At 43.9% G+C, this 20076-nt stretch overlaps 1 protein-coding gene across 2 annotated transcripts in view; it reads right to left on the reverse strand.

The window, feature by feature from the left end:
* TRIP4 (thyroid hormone receptor interactor 4) overlaps positions 1–13603 on the reverse strand; it is a 191179-nt gene extending 177576 nt beyond the window's left edge. For both annotated transcript variants that reach the window (XM_073652833.1, XM_073652834.1), the window contains exons 1-7: positions 13396–13603; positions 11787–11953; positions 5662–5798; positions 4058–4288; positions 3893–3971; positions 1299–1413; positions 486–701 (exon numbers count right to left, since the gene is read on the reverse strand). In XM_073652833.1, the coding sequence (XP_073508934.1) occupies positions 486–701; positions 1299–1413; positions 3893–3971; positions 4058–4288; positions 5662–5798; positions 11787–11953; positions 13396–13475 (1025 nt within the window). In that variant the 5' untranslated portion in view covers positions 13476–13603. The remainder of the gene's footprint in view (positions 1–485; positions 702–1298; positions 1414–3892; positions 3972–4057; positions 4289–5661; positions 5799–11786; positions 11954–13395) is intronic.
* Between the last annotated feature and the right edge of the window lie 6473 nt (positions 13604–20076).

Below are 20076 nucleotides of genomic sequence, written 5' to 3' on the forward strand. Positions count from 1 at the left end.
TTTTAGTACTCTAAGAGTTAAACCTGTGAACCTTCTGATCAATTATACTTCTATACACAGCAATACCAGGATATTGAAGTATATAGTGAAAATCATGCTCTCCTACCAATGCCAGACAAGGTCTGGTCTTCTTAGAAGCACTGTAATGGCAGACACAGGGGCCTTCAGCAGGCATAGAAACCCATCGGAACCCTGCGATCACTTTGCAGAGGGGGTTGATGGGCATGTGGAACAATGAGCCCACTGGTCTTCTCGCTTTAAATGACGCAGTCAGAGATTGAAAAAGTTACCTACATTGGGTTGAGCTCGACTCAACCTACTGCTGTTAGGAGGAGATTCTGACATCAATGATGCAAGCTCAGTTCTTAGAAGTAAGAGTACATCCAATGGCAGGAAAAGATTAAAGATCAAATAGAATTTTGGGGGTTTGAACTCTACGTGTTATTTCCATTGAAGAACAGAATTAACATATGGCTCTTGCTTACCTTTTGTGATACTCATCCAGATCTCCGCCTTCGTCTAGAACTTTCCGTCCTGCAAAATCTATAGTCACCTTGCGGGAAAGTCGAGAAGCGTGACGCATCTCTTGCAATTCCTGTTCCTTCTTGCGAAGAGTCTCCCGTTCAGCCTGAGACAACCATTGGTTGGAATCAGTGGAGAAGTAATCAGACTCATCATCAATAACATGGGTGCGTCGCACACTGCATATCCACAGCAAGAGAAGAGGAAACAAGATGATGTGAGAAATGTAGAATGTAAGTTTGTGTGTTAATCACAGAAACACAGCAAATCCTAATCAGAAAAAATGTGCTAAATTAGGAACTGGGTAACTGAAGCCATCTATTACAGAAAATGAGAGCAGAAGGGGACCACTTGGCCCTGTTATCACTTCATTAGGTGTGGGGTGCATTTATAGGTGTTACATGCATATAGCTCCCGTGATAGTCAGAGGTACTCTGCCACGTGCCGTAATTTCAAAGACTCCAATACAGAAGAAATGAAGCAGGTGGCCCCCCATGTAATCAAATATTCTTAATTAATCCATTAAAAGCAAGTACACTCAGGCAAGGAGAGCACTGTGGCAAGACACATAGCAGGCGACGGCAGTTTTGAGCTTCTGACATTTTCATGGGCAAGTAATAAAATCTTCTTTATTACGTGGTGAGTGCCGCCAGCTTCTTATCTATTATTTCACATCTGATTCCAGTTACTTATACAGTTATGGTGGAAACAAATTCCACAGTGCTCATCAATCACATCAGTCCCTACCCCCATTAAATATTACAGTATAGTGATACCTCGTCTTATCATATTCCAGGAGCTTGTCACGATGCTGCTTCGCTCTTTCTAAACCTTCATTGAGGCGCATTTCTTGATGTGGTAGAAGATCCATTTTCAAACCTTGTTCAGCACCTGAAACAAAACCATTTATGTTCACCCACAAAAAATAAAGACAACATCATGCCACACGTTACATGGCAACTTAGTCACATACACTACATTTCAAAAGTTTGGGGTCATTTAGAAATTTCATTATTTTTGAAAGAAAAGCACATTTTTTTCAATGAAGCTAACATTAAATGAATCAGAAATACACTTTATACATTGTTAATGTGGTAAATGACTATTCTAGCTGGAAACGTCTTGTTTTTATTGCAATATCTACATAGGTGTATAGAGACCTATTTCCAACAACCACCACTCCAGTGTTTTAATGGTACATTGTGTTTGCTAACTGTGTAAGAAGGCTAATGAATGTTTAGAAAACCGTAGAAAACCCTTGCACAAGTATGTTAGCTCAGCTGAAAAAGGTTTGGCTGATTTGAGAAGCTATAAAATTGACCTTCCTTTGTGCTAGTTGAGAATCTGGAGCATTACATTTGTTTGTGCTATGAAACTCTCAAAATGGCCAGAAAGAGAACTTTCATGTGAAACTCGACAGTATTTTTATTCTTAGATATAAAGGCTATTCCATGCCAGAAATTGCCAAGAAACTGAAGATTTACTACCATGGTGTGTACTACTCCCTTCAGAGGAGAGAACAAACAGGCTCTAACCAGAGTAGAAAGAGAAGTGGGAGGCACCGCGGCACAACTGATCAACAAGACTAGTATATTAGAGTCTCTAGTTTGAGAAATCGACGCCTCACAGCTCCTCAACTGGCAGCTTCATTAAGTAGTACACGCAAAACGCCAGTGTCAATGTCTACAGTGAAGAGGCGACTCCGGGATGCTGGCCTTCAGGGCAAAGTGGCAAAGAAAAAGCCATAGCTGAGACTGGCTAATAAAGGGAACAGATTAATGTGGGCAAAAGAACACAGACATTGGACAGAGGAAGATGGGAAAAAAGTTTTATGGACAGACGAATCAAAGGTCGAGGTGATTGGATCACACAGAACATCATTGGTGAGACGCAAAACAACTGAAAAGATGCTGGAAGAGTGCCTGACGCCATGTGTCAAGCACGGTGGAGGTAATGTGATGGTCTGGGGTCGCTTTGGTGCTGGTAAAGTGGGAGATTTGTACAAGGTAAATGGGATTTTGAATAAGGAAGGCTATCACTCTATTTTGCAGCACCATGCCATTCCCTGTGGACAGCGCTTGATTGGAGTCAATTTCATTCTACAACAGGATAATGACCCAAAGCACACCTCCAAATTATGCATGAACTATTTAGGGAAGAAGCAGGCAGCTGGTATTTATCTGTAATGGAGTGGCCAGCGCAGTCACGAGATCTCAACCCCATTGAGCTGTTGAAAATTATTCTTTCTAATAAAAATCATTAATTATTTCTAACCTTGTCAATGTCTGGACTATATTTTCTAATGATTTTGCAACTCATTTGATAACTAAAAGTGAGTTTTCGTGGAAAACACAAAATTGTCTGGGTGACCCCAAACTTTTGAACGGTAGTGTTTTCTTGTTCCCATTGGGGACAAAGGTACAAACAACCTTGCAATTATTGCAGAAACTCTAAGATGGGTAAACACACAAGACCGCGATCTGCTGAATGAAAGTTTAGCAGACTGCCATCTCTCCTCACTCCCCATACACATACGTTCAGCTTAGCTGAGTATTCATGTGTTTTCAATGGGGAGAGAGGAGAAACCAGACACTAATGGTAGTGGATTATCTCTCTCCTAAATAAAAGGATCGGACACTGAAATTCCGACAGCCCCACTCTTTTCTTGGCCACAGGGGGAAGGCCCCCAAACAAATCAGATGGTTGGCCTATCTTGCCAAAACCTGCGGGTTCAGACAACTTTGATCTATGAAGTACGAGTGCCTATATATATATATATATATATACACACATGACGTTGGTATTCATTCCCGGTCAACAGAGCAGAGCAGAAAAGAAGCAGCTGCTCAGTCGATGTCACGTCGGCGGAAGGCATTGAATCGCAGGCAGAAGCTGTCTGACAGCTCAGCGCTAGTGGACATAGGTGTGGGCACAACAGGCAGGTACCTGTCTGTTTGTTCTTATTATGTACCTAAGAACTAAAACAAAAAAGTCCCGGATAACCCCTTTAACACAGTGGGCCACTGTGCAATATTTGCAAGGTCATATGTAGGCTTTCCACAAAATGGACTAATACACACTGCATTGTGAACACAAATGTAATAAGATTCACATAACCAAGTAGTCATGTAATTTTAGCCTAGTATTGTAGAATTGTCCATGAATATGGCAAATATATAAAAAAAAAAAAGTTATTTATCACATAATGTGGTAATAAAAATGCCAACTGTATATTTTGATAAATAAAATAATGATGGTTTGTGTCTTGGCTCATGGAAACACACCTGGAATGGTAAAAAAACAAAAATCATTTAGTAATTTTTTTTCCCCTTGAGAATTCATTCAAAATATTGCCATATATCTAGCTTACCTCCCAAGAGCTTCTTTCGTAATTTCTGACTTTTGTTGGAGTCTCTTACTAGAATATCAGTTTCTTCTTTTGTACACACCTAAGAACAACCAATATTAAAATAAATAAAGAGCTTTTAGTTTTCAAACTTTTTTTTAAATTTTAGAAAAAAGTGAGGAGTCTTACTAGGTTGCCGCAAAACAAACATGGTCCCGATCCCTCTTGTTCACACACAATACGTCCACAAGTCATGCAGTTGTTAATAAGCTTATGCTTTTGTGCTAGACATTCACATGGGTAACGGCCCGGGATCAGCACAGCCAAGCGATCCTGTCCTTCTTTAGTGTACAGGTTAACAAACTTCTGTTTTTTCTTTGAGGATGACGAAGCCGCCATTTCCTGGGCCTGGGCATGTTGCTGGGGAATAGGACACATTACATTAGGAAGACGTTTACTAACTTTACCATAGAACGCCTGATTAATGGAAATATATAACATTACAAGTTGGCTATAATTAACCTAGATAAGTGAAACTTCTATCTTTAAACATAGCTACAACAGAACTGGTTAGAACAGTCAGTTTATTATTTAAGTCAAGTTTCTATATTGAACATTTTAACTAACCATAAGTTTTTTCCCCAATATTCCAAATTACACTATTAAAATAAAAACAAAAACACAAATCTTGAAATGTTCACACTCTCCATTTATTCTTGCTCTATACTCATACTGCCTGTACAGATATTTTCTAGAAGTCCCATCATCAGATATTATTACAATAAAAGGCAACACCTATATACACAAAAACTTATAAAGTAGATAAATCAGGATTCACCAAGCACAATAGGTGATGTCACAGCTCACCTCCTCCCCCACTGTTCACAATGACCTTAGTGCAGATTAGAGCATGCTCAGATCATAATGCTATATCAACAAATATGGTCGGAGTTAGTCTATTGCTGCTAATGTCTATGAGGAGAACAGGGAGAAAGTCTAATAGTAGGCATAGTAAACAGCATTAAAATTGTAAGATTTTTTTTTTATTTATTTATTTTTTTTTACATCCCACTCTAGTAAAAACAATGTATTTTTTTCTTTAAATATAACTAATGAAAACCCGATTTAAAAAATGGGTTATTTTCTGATAAAATTTTTCTTTAATCCCTTCATGACATATGACAAAAGTTTATGTCATATGTCGTGTCCCTGCTTTTGATTTAATCAGCCATCATGTGTCTAACAGCCGCGGGTGGCGCGGCGCTCCGCCCACGGCGGTTTACCTGTTAAATGTCGCTGTCAATGTCTGACAGCGGCCTTTAACACGCGCCAGCAGCGTGGTGCGTCGTTCCACTCTCCCATCGGCGTGCCCGTGACGTGATCACAGGGCGCTGATAGATTGTCATGACAGCTGGGGGCCTGCTGAAGACCACCGTGACTAACTATGATCCTCCTTTGAAAGCCAGCCGTGGCTGGCGTTTATAAGAGATTGTGATTTGTACTATACATCGCAGTGCTCTGTATAGCACAAGCATTCGGACGATTGCAGCTTGAAGCCCTCTAAGGCGGACTTTTAAATACAGTAAAAAAAAAATAAATAACCACACACAAGTTCAAATCACCCCCCTTTTGCCCACCCATGATAAAAGCAATGTTTGTTGCCTGCTGGATTCTTAGATGCTCCCAGCACTATTCTGACATTAAAATATTAGGAGAGTGTGGGGTCTATATAAGGGATTCTAATATATGCGCTTCACGTAAATATATTTACAGTTTTCGACGTTTTCACTGACCTTAGCCAAGTCCATTGGGGTCTTAACCTCTTCAGCAGCCGACATAGTCACAGCAGATGTTGGGAGAGGCTCCAGTCTGTTCCTTCCCTTACGTCTGCCTTTTTTTGTCTGGTCTATCAAGGACAACCCCTGCACGCCTGGTGTATCAAACATATGAAAACATTGGTTTTAGTCTATTTTTCACCCTACAGACCAAACAATTCCTACTGTGGCATATCAGGAGCAATACATTTTTTTTAATAGTTGTATGAAGGTTTTATGAAGTGTATTTGTATTGCCACTATTTTGACAAACATAAGTTATCATTTAAAACTAAATCCATCCTCTATGGGACTAACAGAGATAGCCAAGTACAGCTGTTGATCACCACCATCAGTTCCAAACAGAATGAACGGAGCAACGATGCGCAAGTACACTCTCCACACCATTCAGACAGGACTTTTCAGAGAACCAGTCTCAGGATCAGTGGGGATCCCAGCAATCAATAAATCATTCTGTATTCTACCAATAGGGGACAATTAACTTGGTAAAACCCCTTCAAGTTTTTTAGTTTTATTACAAAAAAAAAAAAAGTAAGGGTCACATGAGCATGAAAAACACTAGCAACATTCACATAGGAAGAATCAAGTAATAGTACTAATAGTTAATATTGAAAAATTCAACTTTTAAAATCGAAAGTAAAAAAAAAGTTGGAAAAAAAAAAAAAAAAAAAAGTATTTTGAAAGACAGATATCACTCAGAAAGAAGGTGTTGTGCCAAATAATGCCAAGCTTGGTCTCACATCCTTCTACACTGCTCAAAAAAATAAAAAAGGGAACACTTAAGCAGAATAACTTCAAGTAAATCAAACTTCTGTGAAATCAAACTGTCCACTTAGGAAGCAACACTGATTGACCATCAATTTCACATGCTGTTGTGCAAATGGAATAGACAATAGATAGAAATTATTGGCAATTATCAAGACACCCTCAATAAAGGAGTGGTTCTGCAGGTGGGGACCACAGACCACATCTCAGTACCAATGCTTTCTGGCTGATGTTTTGGTCACTTTTGAATGTTGGTTGTGCTTTCACACTCGTGGTAGCATGAGACGGACTCTACAACCCACAGAAGTTGCTCAGGTAGTGCAGCTCATCCAGGATGGCACATCAACGTGAGCTGTGGCAAGAAGGTTTGCTGTGTCTGTCAGAGTAGTGTCCAGAGGCTGGAGGCGCTACCAGGAGACATGCCAGTACACCAGGAGATGTGGAGGGGGCCGTAGGAGGGCAACAACCCAGCAGCAGGACAGCTACCTCCGCCTTTGTGCAAGGAGGAACAGGGGGAGCACTGCCAGAGCCCTGAAAAATGACCTCCAGTAGGCCACAAATGTGCATGTGTCAGCACAAACTGTTAGAAACCGACTCCATGAGGGCTCAACGTCCACAGATGGGGGTTGTGCTCACAGCCTAACACCGTGCAGGACGCTTGGCATTTACCACAGAACACCAGGATTGGCAAAGTCGCCACTGGCGCCCTGTGCTCTTCACAGATGAAAGCAAGTTCACACTGAGCACATGTGACAGACGTGACAGAGTCTGGAGACGCCGTGGAGAGCGATCTGCTGCCTGCAACATCCTTCAGTATGACCGGTTTGGCAGTGGGTCAGTAATGGTGTGGGGTGGCATTTCTTTGGAGGGCCGCACAGCCCGCCATGTGCTCGCCAGAGGTAGCCTGACTGCCATTAGGTACAGAGATGAGATCCTCAGACCCCTTGTGAGACCATATGCTGGTGCGGTTGGCCCTGGGTTCCTCCTAATGCAGGACAATGCCAGACCTCATGTGGCTGGAGTGTGTCAGCAGTTCCTGCAAGATGAAGGCATTGAAGCTATTGACTGGCCCGCTTGTTCCCCAGACCTGAATCCAATTGAGCACATCTGGAACATCATGTCTCGCTCCATCCACCAACGTCACATTGCACCACAGACTGTCCAGGTGTTGGCAGATGCTTTAGTCCAGGTCTGGGAGGAGATCCCACAGGAGACCATCCGCAACCTCATCAGGAGCTTGCCCAGGCATTGTAGGGAGGTCATACAGGCACGTGGAGGCCACACACAATACTGAGCCTCATTTTGACTTGTTTTAAGGACATTACATCAAAGTTGGATCAGCTTGTAGTGTGTTTTTCCACTTTAATTTTGGGGGGTGACTCCAAATCTAGGCCTCCATTGGTTAATAAATTTGATTTCCATTGTTGATTTTTGTGTGATTTTGTTGTCAGCACATTCAACTTTGTACAGAACAAAGTATTCAATGAGAATATTTCATTCATTCAGATCTAGGATGTGTTATTTGAGTGTTCCCTTTATTTTTTTGAGCAGTGTATATAATCAAATAAGAGGATCAAAAACTATGTACTAGTAGCAGACAGAAGAGTCATCTTATGTCTAGTCGAAATTTAACCGGAAGTATGAAAATCGCATATGTGCGGTGACATGAGCACCCGCTCTCACCGACAACACTGGGGAATCCTGACAGCGTGCACAACCCCTTTAAAATGCTTTAGGCTCTCTGTTTGAATTGGTTCACAATGTACAAGCACAGGCCATAATCACTCCACATTTTCCTGTGGCATTACATACAGTGTTTTTTAGATTCTATACCAGACTTAAAAGGGGGTCATCTAGAACCAATTTTACTTTTCACTTACGAGGCCAAAAAGTTAACAGGTCGGTAGTTGCTAACTTCCTGCCTGCTCTGCCCGGCGCCGGCTCGGAGCAGTCACTGAACGCTCCTGCCAGCAATTCTGCTGCTTGAAGTCAACAGAGCAGCTCTTCCTCATCGGGGCTGCTCTGTAGAGGAGGGATGAGTGCTGACATCATGCTGACTGAAAGTTGGCTCCCCGCTATCAGACAGCAGGGAGCCAGCTGTCAGTCAGCATAACATCAGCAGAGAGGAAGAGAAGCAGCTGCTCTATTAACCTGACGCAGTTAACGCAGTCCATGACCGCTCTGACAAAGCAGAGATTGGCGCTGGGCACAACAGGCAGGTACAGTGCATTGAGAAAGTATTTGGCCCCCTTGAACTTTTCTACCTTTTACCACATTTCTGGCTTCAAACAAAGATATAAAATTCTACGTTTTTTGGAAGAATCAACAAGTGGGACACAATCAAAGTGGAACAAAATGTATTGGATATTTTAAACTTTAAACAAATTAAAAAATGAAAAGTGGGGCGTGCAATATTATTTGGCCACCTTGAGTTAATACTTTGTAGCGCCACCTTTTGCTGCGATTACAGCTGCAAGTCGCTTGGGGTATGTCTCTATCAGTTTTGAACATCAAGAGGCTGAAATTCTTGCCCATTCTTCCTTGCAAAACAGCAAGAGCTCATTGAGGTTGGATGGAGGCAGTTTGTGAACAGCAGTTTTCAGCTCTTTCCACAGATTCTCGATTGGATTCAGGTCTGGACTTAGAATGGCCAAGTCAAACACCTGGATACATTTATTTTTGAACCATTCCATTGTAGATTTTGCTTTATGTTTGGGATCATTGTCTTGTTGGAAGATAAATCTCTGTCGCAGTCTCAGGTCTTTTGCAGACTCCAACAGGTTTTCTTCCAAAATGGTCCTGTATTTGGCTCCGTCCATCTTCCTATCAATTTTAACCATCTTCTCTGTCCCTGCTGAAGAAAAGCAGGCCCAAACAATGATGCTGCCACCACCATGTTTGACAGTGGGGATGGTGTTTTGAGGGTGATGAGCTGTGTTGCTTTTACGCCAAACATATCGTTTAACATTGTGGCCAAAAAGTTTGATTTTGGTTTCATCTGACCAGAGCACCTTATTCCACATGTTTGGTATATCTCCCAGGTGGCTTGTGGCAAACTTCAAACGAAACTTTTTATGGATATCTTTGAGAAATGGCTTTCTTCTTGCCACTCTTCCATAAAGGTCAGATTTGTGCAGTGTACGACTGATTGTTGTCCTATGGACAGATTCTCCCACCACAGCTGTAGATCTCTGCAGTTCATCCAGAGTGATAATGGGCCTTTTGGCTGCATCTCTGATCAGTCTTCTACTTGTTCGAGATGAAAGTTTAGAGGGACGGCCGGGTCTTGGTAGATTTGCAGTGGTCTGATACTCCTTCCATTTCAATAGGATCGCTTGCACAGTGCAACTTGAGAAGTTTAAAACTTGGGAAATCGTTTTGTATCCAAATCCGGCTTTAAACTTCACCACAAAATTATCTCGGACCTGCCTGGTGTGTTCCTTGGTCTTCATGTTGCTCTCTGCACTTGAAACAGAACCCTGAGACTATCACAGAGCAGGTGCATTTATACGGAGACTTTATTATACACAGGTGGATTCTATTTATCATTACCAGTCATTTAGAGATCCTCACTGAACTTCTGGAGTGAGTTTGCTGTACTCAAAAAAAAAAAAATGGGCCGAATAATATTGCACGCCCCACTTTTCAGTTTTTAATTTGTTAAAAAAGTTTTAAATATCCAATACATTTTGTTCCACTTCACAATTGTGTCCCACTTGATGTTCATTCTTCTCAAAAAAATTTGAATTTTATATCTTTATGTTTGAAGCCAGAAATGTGGCAAAATGTAGAAAAGTTCAAGGGGGCCAAATACTTTCACAATGCACTGTAGTTGGTAACTATCTAGCATCAAAACCAGATTGAAATATATAGAATGGCACTTCAAACAAGTTTATAATCAACCGTTACTTCCCCATATTAACAGTGCAGAGGAAACAAAGATCCATAAATATAAAACCAATTAATTTTATTTCATCAATCAAAATAAAAAACTACACAGTTAAAAAACAGAGTGAGGGCCAGAGTCTAAACAAAGGATCCAAACGTAATAGAGGCTCACCAATAAAGATCGCCTAATATAAGATACTAAGCTCCCTTATAACATGTTCAACAGCATTATCCTAATAAATAATAGCCCCAATGATGTTGGTAATATAATATGGGATCTTGGGTTAGAAATACCTCATACACATAGATCCACACAAATTATACCCAACCAGTCATATAGCTATAATAGTTATAGTGTTGCCAGAGAGAAAATGCAAAGGTAAAAAATATATACCTGGTATAGAGATGCCAGGAAAGGAAGCCAAGGATGGAAGCTCTGGGAACCAGTGCAGTACGCCGTCCCCCTTCACCCCGACGTGCGTTTCGCCCGCTTGCTTCTTCCGGGGATGTGTCCCTCTTACTGGGCACTCTGTTTTTTTATTTTCTGCTCTTATTTTATTGATGAAATAAAATTAATTGGTTTTATATTTATGGATCTCTTTGTTTTCACTGCACTGTTAACATAGGGTAGTAACGGTTGATTATGAGTTGGTAACCATCTGCCTGTAACTTCTTAAGCCCATAAGAGAAAAATAAAATATTTTAGGATAACCCCTGTAATGGGATTTTTCAACCTTACAATATTGAAAATCTAATAGGAGCTGATCTGCGGATCTTGGCAATGGTCAAGACATAGTGAAAAGCGCACAGCTCAACATTTACATATGGCTCATAACAGATGATCAATGGGGGTGCCGAGGGTTGTACCCCCACCAAGGTGATATTGAAGACCTATCCTAAAGATAGAGACAGCAAGAACATTTGTAAAGCCAAAAAAAAACAAAAACTAGTTGTCTGTGGTATTTCCAACAATGTGGCACAAACGAAGCCTGCGCCTTAGTTGTTTCTTGGTATACCACCTTATCCAGGACCATTGCTCTGAGATTTTCCTGGACATTAGCGCCAAATGTACGGATCAATGTGATGTGAACAGAGCCACTGAGTACAGACTGCACACAACAGAGGTAAGGGCTCAATGCAGTGTTACATATCAGCAGGCTACAAATGACAGTTCTACACTAGTCACTACACATCAAAATTGTAGGCTTTTAGCCTGGGAGAGGCATCATGTTAGGTTCAGGGTCCCAACAAAGAGGTACGCCTTGTTGCTGGCTATTGGCCTCACATGAATTGGCCAATTTATGCACAAAGTACCTTCATTATTTAACAGGTTTTCTCTAACAATAACAGAGCTCCAATTTCATATATTTAATGTTTACATACTATACCATTTCAGAGTGCAGCTTTAATTTAACTACTGTAGTCACTGACCATCTTTCCTATGGATCGATGCCGAGGAGGAGCTGTGCGGGTTCCTTACTCTTTGCCAACGTATTTTTAGGTCATTGATGAAAATCTGTTTCTGCTCATCACAGCCCTGGACAAGGTCATTTATGTACTCATCAATTTCTTCTTCTGTATCGATGGAAAGGATATACCTGTGGGTGACAGTTATTTCCAAAGTTACAAATAACCTATTACTGTTAGTATGCATTGCTTATATAGCGCCATTAATTCCACAGCGCTTTACAGACCTCATCATGGCTGTCCCCATGGGGATCACAATCTAAATTCCCTATTAGTAGATCTTTGGCTTGTGGGAAGAAACCGAAGTACAATGTATTTATTTACAAGGAATGTTAAGTTCATACTATGGATAGCAAAAACATTGGATCATTTGTTTTAAAGGGAATCCGTCAACAGGTTTTTCCTACTTAATCTACTCAAGCTTTCTCATCACTCGCACATAGGTTCTCTGCAAAAAATGTATGTTTTTTCGGGGGTTACAAGAATCTACACAGCTATACAACTACAGAAATAAATGCATGTTTAGTCAGTGCAGTTTACCCCCATGTCATCAATCACAAAGCAGGAAACGTTGTCTCCACATATCAGTGGGCAGTTTTTACAATCAGTTTTTCAGGTGACAGATGGATGAGCTGTCAGTACTTCTTGTACTAGCAGGGGGAGGGGGGGCATCAGAGTGGCTGCTCTGGAGTAATGGGGGATACAAGGGGTAAGTAATTCTACTTTCCTAAAATTTCTTGAACACCAAATTTAGGCACTAGTTTATAAGATGGACATATCTGTCCACATGTGGCACATACATTTATCATACGTGATGGAGAGGGGGCGCTGCAGTCACCGCTCAGGATCCTGCCCGCACTGTCACAACAATGCCCACGGTCTCTCCCCCCCCCCCGCACTGTCACAATGCCCACAGTCTCCCCCCCCCCACCCCCCCGCACTGTCACAACAATGCCCACGGTCTCCCCCCCCCCACCCCCCCGCACTGTCACAACAATGCCCACGGTCTCCCCCCCCCCCACCCCCCCGCACTGTCACAACAATGCCCACGGTCTCCCCCCCCCCCACCCCCCCGCACTGTCACAACAATGCCCACAGTCTCTCCCCCCCACCCCCCCCGCACTGTCACAACAATGCCCACAGTCTCTCCCCCCCACCCCCCCGCACTGTCACAACAATGCCCACAGTCTCTCCCCCCCCCCCGCACTGTCACAACAATGCCCACGGTCTCTCCCCCCCCCCACACTGTCACAACAATGCCCACGGTCTCTCCACCCCCCCCGCACTGTCACGACAATGCCCACGGTCTCTCCACCCCCCCCGCACTGTCACGACAATGCCCACGGTCTCTCCCCCACACTGTCACAACAATGCCCACGGTCTCTCCCCCCCCCCCCCGCACTGTCACAACAATGCCCACGGTCTCCCCCCCACACTGTCACAGCAATGCCCACGGTCTCTCCCCCACACTGTCACAGCAATGCCCACGGTCTCTCCCCCACACTGTCACAGCAATGCCCACGGTCTCTCCCTGCCCTATTACATGGCGGCATCTTGCCCCCGGTGAACTTACTGGACGATGTCTTCGCTAACGCTTAATCCGAAGCGGCGCTCCATCTCTCCCACACACCAGCCCAGCAGATCTGCGGACATGATTCCTCCGGCGTCTTGTAGAAGGAAACAGGAGACCCCGCCACCACAGAGCTGACAGATGGCGGCACCAACCGGAACCGGCAGAAGAACGCGGATATTTCACGTGACAGGAAGTGACTCCGCCCCCGTGAGAGCTTTTGTAGCTGCACCGGGAGTGACGCAGGACGGCGCCCTCTGTGCTGCCTCCAGAAATCCGTCCTCCCTCCAGAAATCCGTCCTCTTCGTTTCCATGGTTACACAGTAGTTCACCTGAGACATTTGCACATTTTCCTTACATATTTACTGACAGGTTTTACAGTAGGAGTTCATTTGGGCTTAAATATCAGTGTTCTCAGAATATTGGCACCCATAGGCTTCAGTATTACCCCAATGCTCCCGGGGGCCGGGTCAGGTATCGGGGCACTTTCTGGCGTGAGGGGCAGTGGTTGTATCTCCAGTCAGCAATGCTGTACATGGGATTATTGCTAAAGAGGTTCTAGACTGAAACTATAATATGTGGCACCATGAAAATCATATAAATGGTGCCACCACATTGTGCCAGTCAGTCCCTGATACCTAGGGCCCCTTATACACTGAGCCACAGGTCACTCAGGGTCTGTCAGCACCAATGTTCCTGGTACAAAGCCCACTGAGAGCTATAGGAAACCCACCATCACCAACAGAACCCTGCTGCCTCCATTGCGAGCTTCAGAGCCCTGGTTTTCTTCTCCATTTCCTCCTGTACTGGTCACCAGAGGATATCTTCAGCCCCGACAGTGGTTATATTTATTTTGCTTATATTGCACCATAAATGCCACAGCACTTTGCAGACATTATCATCACTGTCCCCATTGGGCTCACAATCTAGATTCCCTATCAGTATGTCTTTGATGAGTGAGAAGTAACCTTAGAACCCAGAGGAAACCCACGGAAACACGGGGAGAACATACAAACTCCGTGCAAATGTTGTCCTTGCTGGGATTTGAACCCAGGACCCCAGTGCCGCAAGGCTGTAGTGCTAAGAGTATTAAGAGATGGTTGTGCATCAATGTGGCGTTCTCCATTGAAGTTTATAAGGAATGTGAAGCACTTGGCTTTGGAGGATTTCCAAATAGGAGATGAAAGGATCCTTGGTAACACTGCCTGTGTCTCCCACTGCTCCTCCCACTTCCTCCTTATCTATCACTCGGTGGGGTGGATCCTAATAGTCCTTTGTCCAGATGATGGAACTACAGAAGTTGTTTGCCAGAACATGAGGCTGGTATTGTCAATTATCGGTGTGGTCCTCTGAACCTGCCTTTTATAATCCCTTAGTCCCTTATTAAACCTCCCCAACCTCTCATGACCTTACCCAAAGAACAACGGACTTAAGAAGTTGGATAAATCTCGGCCACAATGGCCTTTATTGCACACAATACAAACATGTAAAAGCATTCGTAAAGAACACGTGCTAAGGTCCTTGAAGCTCCGAAATCTGGTGACCACCAATAAACCAGCCAGCAATTACTCCCAGCCGCTAACACAGGCTCAGGAGCACCCATAACCCCAAAGGGTTTATAAATGGATAATCGCCAAACCAGGGGCCCGGCATTCCTTTTGCTGCAAGCCTCAGAAATCACCAGACCCCAACCAAGGTATCCCAAGAGGATCCCAGTCTTGATGAATCCCCTGAACAAGATTTTACCAACTTCAAGGATCTTGATGCATGCCACCATGAGACCGTTTGACCTCCTCAAATGCTCGAGACCCCTTTTTCCTTTTTCCACGCTACCAGGACAAGAGAAGACCTGATCCCCATGGTGACCACTGAAGACCTCCTGGAAGCCCTCCAGACGGCAGCCAGAGGACACCCCCCGGGCTGGATAGAGGCGCAAGTGGCTGGCATCGTGGGACGGCGATTTGAGGAAGGCTTACCTGAGGACCGTGGACTACTAGAGCGCCCAGCCAGACGATTCCGCCCCCCGGTGCGCTTTTTCCCGGATGGACCAAGGGCCAGGCGCCAGAGAAGGAGCACCTCCAGGGACTCTCCAGCTCGGGCCACATGTTCAAGGTATTCACGCTGGGCCTTTCTCTTGTCCTGGCAGCGGGGAAAAAGACCTGACCTCGCCTCCCCCTCGCCTTATAACCCCCTCACCTGTGCCTCCACCTCCACCAAACCCACGTCATGTGGGCTTCCGCCCACTGCTCTGACCTGGGGGCTCCAGCCTCCCCTGCAACAGAAGAAGCTAATAGAAATAATGGGATCCGATGAAGCAGGAAAGACTCAGGGAAGAGGAACCATTGGATCAGAGCTTAGGTTCACCATAACATGGCAAGGTGGACTCAGCGATATAGAAGAACTGAATTTGTCACAAAGTCCACTGCAGAGCTGGCAGCAGTATGGTAATGTTGACTTGGCAATTTAGCAAGTCTGGGTTTATCACAAGGTCCAAGGCAAAAATGGCCCACAGTATAGCAGTGTTACCAAGTGATGGAGAAGAGCTAGCACAAGGAAACAGTTAATGGAACCGGCGTGGATGGCAACAAACGTAATACTAAGGCGGCATTCCATGCTATAGAGCCTGAGAGAGTGATATCACTGAATTGCGTTGGGTTGCCATTACAAACTGAGGAGCAGAGAGACCCGGCAGCAGCAGACACAGGGTGCAATGCCCAATGCTGGATAAAGGAGTAACACCCTTCTGGTGGACAATGTCACTTTGCTTTAGCTAATCAGCAGCCACTCATTGACTGCACGGGTCATGTGTCGTCTGAGATGGAAGAGCTATTAAACTGTTTCTGTCTCAGATGACATATAACCACTGCAGCCAATCAGACGCTGCTGATTGGCTGCAGAAGTCTGGAAAAGAAAACCAGTGAGAGTTTGATAGGCAAGTAGATGGACCAGATTCATCAAAGATTTTACACCAGATTACTGCAGTAAAAAGCCTTGAAAAGTCACAAAATTTTGACGCAACGCAAGGCTGTGCTACAACTTATGGTGTTCTTACAACATTTTTGCCCAGATCTGACAAATTGAGTAGAGCTGGGGTGGGACAAGATTCTTGACAAGTGTGGCGTTGGGGATCATTCAGATGTCTGTGCAAATCGTTCTGAGCAGGTATCGCAATGCATGGACTGTCCGTGGCTCTCCTAACCCCACCGTGATGGCGTCATAGAAATACATGAAGCCGTCACGCTTCGGTCGGGAGAGGCACTGCCAGTCCATGCATTGACATCCATGCTCGGACCGATTTGCACAGATGTCTGAATGAGCCCTTACTTACGCCACAAATCTTTTGCATACCGCTTGTCAGACACTCCTGATTCATTTAGGCTATATGCGCACATTTCTGCATCTCTTGGCAGCAAAAACGCAGCAGAAAATTCAGAGCGTTTTTTGCCTGCGGGAAGGTGGCAAAAAAATCAAAACGCCAGAATTTTTGGGTCGCCACAACATTGAAAAAAAATTTAATAACAGGAGATCAAAACATCGTATCTACTCCAAAATGGTATCAATAAAAACGTCAGCTCGCCACGCAAAAAAATAAGCCCCCACCCGGCCCCAGATCCCGAAAATCGAGACGCTACAGGCCTCAGAATATGGCGCCATTTGTTTTTGTTTTTTTTTTTACAAACTTTGGATTTTTTTTCACCATCTAAAAAAAGAACCTATACATGTTTGGTATCTGCGAACTCAACTCGTAATGACCTGGAGAATAATAATGGCAGGTCAGTTTTAGCATTTAGTGAACATGGTGAAAAAAAAAAGATTGTATAATGGCACCTTTTTTGCAATTTCACCGCACTTGGATTTTTTTCCTGTTTTCTAGTACACGGTATGGTAAAATCAATGGTGTCGTTCAAAAGTGCAACTCGTCCCAAAGAAAAGCCTTACATGGCCATATTGACGAAAAAATAAAAAAGTTATGGCTCTGGGAGGAAGAAGAGCAAAAATTGAAAACGCAAAAATGGAAAAACCCAAGATGGTAAAGGAGTTAAAGGGAACCTGTCAGCTGATACAAATCGTGGGCCACTGACTGTAGTATCTCACCCATGTATGTTGGTCTCTGAAACGTTGTGGCGTTTCAGAGAAAAACATGCTTTAACCACTATCGGGGACTGAGCCACGATGTGCACTAGTGACAAGCCTCTGACTGACTGCAAGCCTCTACCTATATGCACGTATAGGCATGTACAACTCGTCACCCGTGTGCAGTTCGATCCCCGGAGGCGATTAAACATATGCTGCGTTTCAGAGACAAACACATGGCTGAGATACTACAGCCAGTAGCTGATTACATGCTGCCCACGGTTTGGGCAGAATTTATCAGCTGTCAGGTTCCCTTTAAGTTAAATTGTATATGCGTGGTACAATTTTTATAGAGGTTACGTCCCCTATATAAATGTGTATGCACTTTAATTGACATTTGGGGGGTGAAAATTCCCTTTAAATATCATCGTATCAATGCTATTCTATGTGGACTAGCGATCATGTTAACAATTGTCCTGTGCACATGTACAGTACAGAACAAAAGTTTGGACACACCTCATTTAAAGATTTTTCTGTATTTTCATGACTATGAAAATTGTACATTCACACTGAAGTCATCAAAACTATGAATTAACACATGTGGAATTATATACTTAACAAAAAAGTGTGAAACAACTGAAAATATGTCTTATATTCTAGGTTCTTCAAAGTAGCCACCTTTTGCTTTGATGACTGCTTTGCACACTCTTGGCATTCTCTTGATGAGCTTCAAGAGGTAGTCACCGGAAATGGTCTTCCAACAATCTTGAAGGAGTTCCCAGAGATGCTTAGCACTTGTTGGCCCTTTTGCCTTCACTCTGCGGTCCAGCTCACCCCAAACCATCTCGATTGGGTTCAGGTCTGGTGACTGTGGAGGCCAGGTCATCTGGCGTAGCACCCCATCACTCTCCTTCTTGGTCAGATAGCCCTTACACAGCCTGGAGGTGTGTTTGCGGTCATTGTCCTGTTGAAAAATAAATGATGGTCCAACTAAACGCAAACCGGATGGAATAGCATGCCGCTACAAGATGCTGTGGTAGCCATGCTGGTTCAGTATGCCTTCAATTTTGAATAAATCCCCAACAGTGTCACCAGCAAAGCACCCCCACACCATCACACCTCCTCCTCCATGCTTCACGGTGGGAACCAGGCATGTAGAGTCCATCCGTTCACCTTTTCTGCATCGCACAAAGACACGGTGGTTGGAACCAAAGATCTCAAATTTGGACTCATCAGACCAAAGCACAGATTTCCACTGGTCTAATGTCCATTCCTTGTGTTCTTTAGCCCAAACAAGTCTCTTCTGCTTGTTGCCTGTCCTTAGCAGTGGTTTCCTAGCAGCTATTTGACCATGAAGGCCTGCTGCACAAAGTCTCCTCTTAACAGTTGTTGAAGAGATGTGTCTGCTGCTAGAACTCTGTGTGGCATTGACCTGGTCTCTAATCTGAGCTGCTGTTAACCTGCGATTTCTGAGGCTGGTGACTCGGATAAACTTATCCTCAGAAGCAGAGGTGACTCTTGGTCTTCCTTTCCTGGGGCGGTCCTCATGTGAGCCAGTTTCTTTGTAGCGCTTGATGGTTTTTGCAACTGCACTTGGGGACACTTTCAAAGTTTTCCCAACTTTTCGGACTGACTGACCTTCATTTCTTAAAGTAATGATGGCCACTCGTTTTTCTTTACTTAGCTGCTTTTTTCTTGCCATAATACAAATTCTAACAGTCTATTCAGTAGGACTATCAGCTATGCATCCACCAGACTTCTGCACAACACAACTGATGGTCCCAACTTTTTGCAGTCTGATTGCTTAGAAAGGATAGCAATGCACGAGCATTGCTATGATGTATAAACAGTCAAGGCTGCAATGACAGACAAACTCTGAGCATGGTATAACAAGCTAGCTCTGGTGACCCAGATGTCGTCATGATGACATAGGGTCACCATGGCAATGATCGGGCCCCCGCGATGAAGTCACAGGGGCGCTAATCAGAGGGCAGAGGGGGCTCCCTCCCTCTGCCTGCCTTCTAAATGCTGCAATCGATATCAATCGCAGCATTTAGCTTGTTAAACTTCCGGAAGCCGTGCGGGCACCACTCCTGGCAGTGAGTGCCGAGTATCAGCTATCATATCAGCTGAACACCCGGCAGCGATCACGCGCGCACAGCCCCTGTGTGCACAGAATCTCCTGGACTTATCCCTACATCCAAGGTCATTAAGTACTTACCAACCTGGATTTATGGGTACATCTAAGGTCGTGAAGGGGTTAATGTACTGATGGTGGTTCTGGTGATGTATTCATTTACTGATGGTGGTTTTGGTGCCTTATTCATGTAGTGATGGTGGTTCTAGTGACCTATTTGTTTACGGATTATACTTCTGGTGCTGTATTTATGTACTATTTATGGCTCTAGTGCTCTATTTATGTACTGGTGATGATTTTGTTTTCGTAATCATGTACTGATGATAATTCTGTAGATGAATACAGCACCAGAACCATCATCACTACATGAATACATAACCAGAGCCATCATTAGTACATGAATACAGCACCAGAACAACCATCACTACACGAATATATCACCAGAACCACCATTTGAACAGGATTATGATACT

This window comes from Phyllobates terribilis, unplaced genomic scaffold (genome assembly GCF_046119375.1).
Source record: "Phyllobates terribilis strain yellow unplaced genomic scaffold, ASM4611937v1 Scaffold_11__3_contigs__length_659146591, whole genome shotgun sequence".
Lineage (NCBI taxonomy): Eukaryota > Metazoa > Chordata > Amphibia > Anura > Dendrobatidae > Phyllobates > Phyllobates terribilis.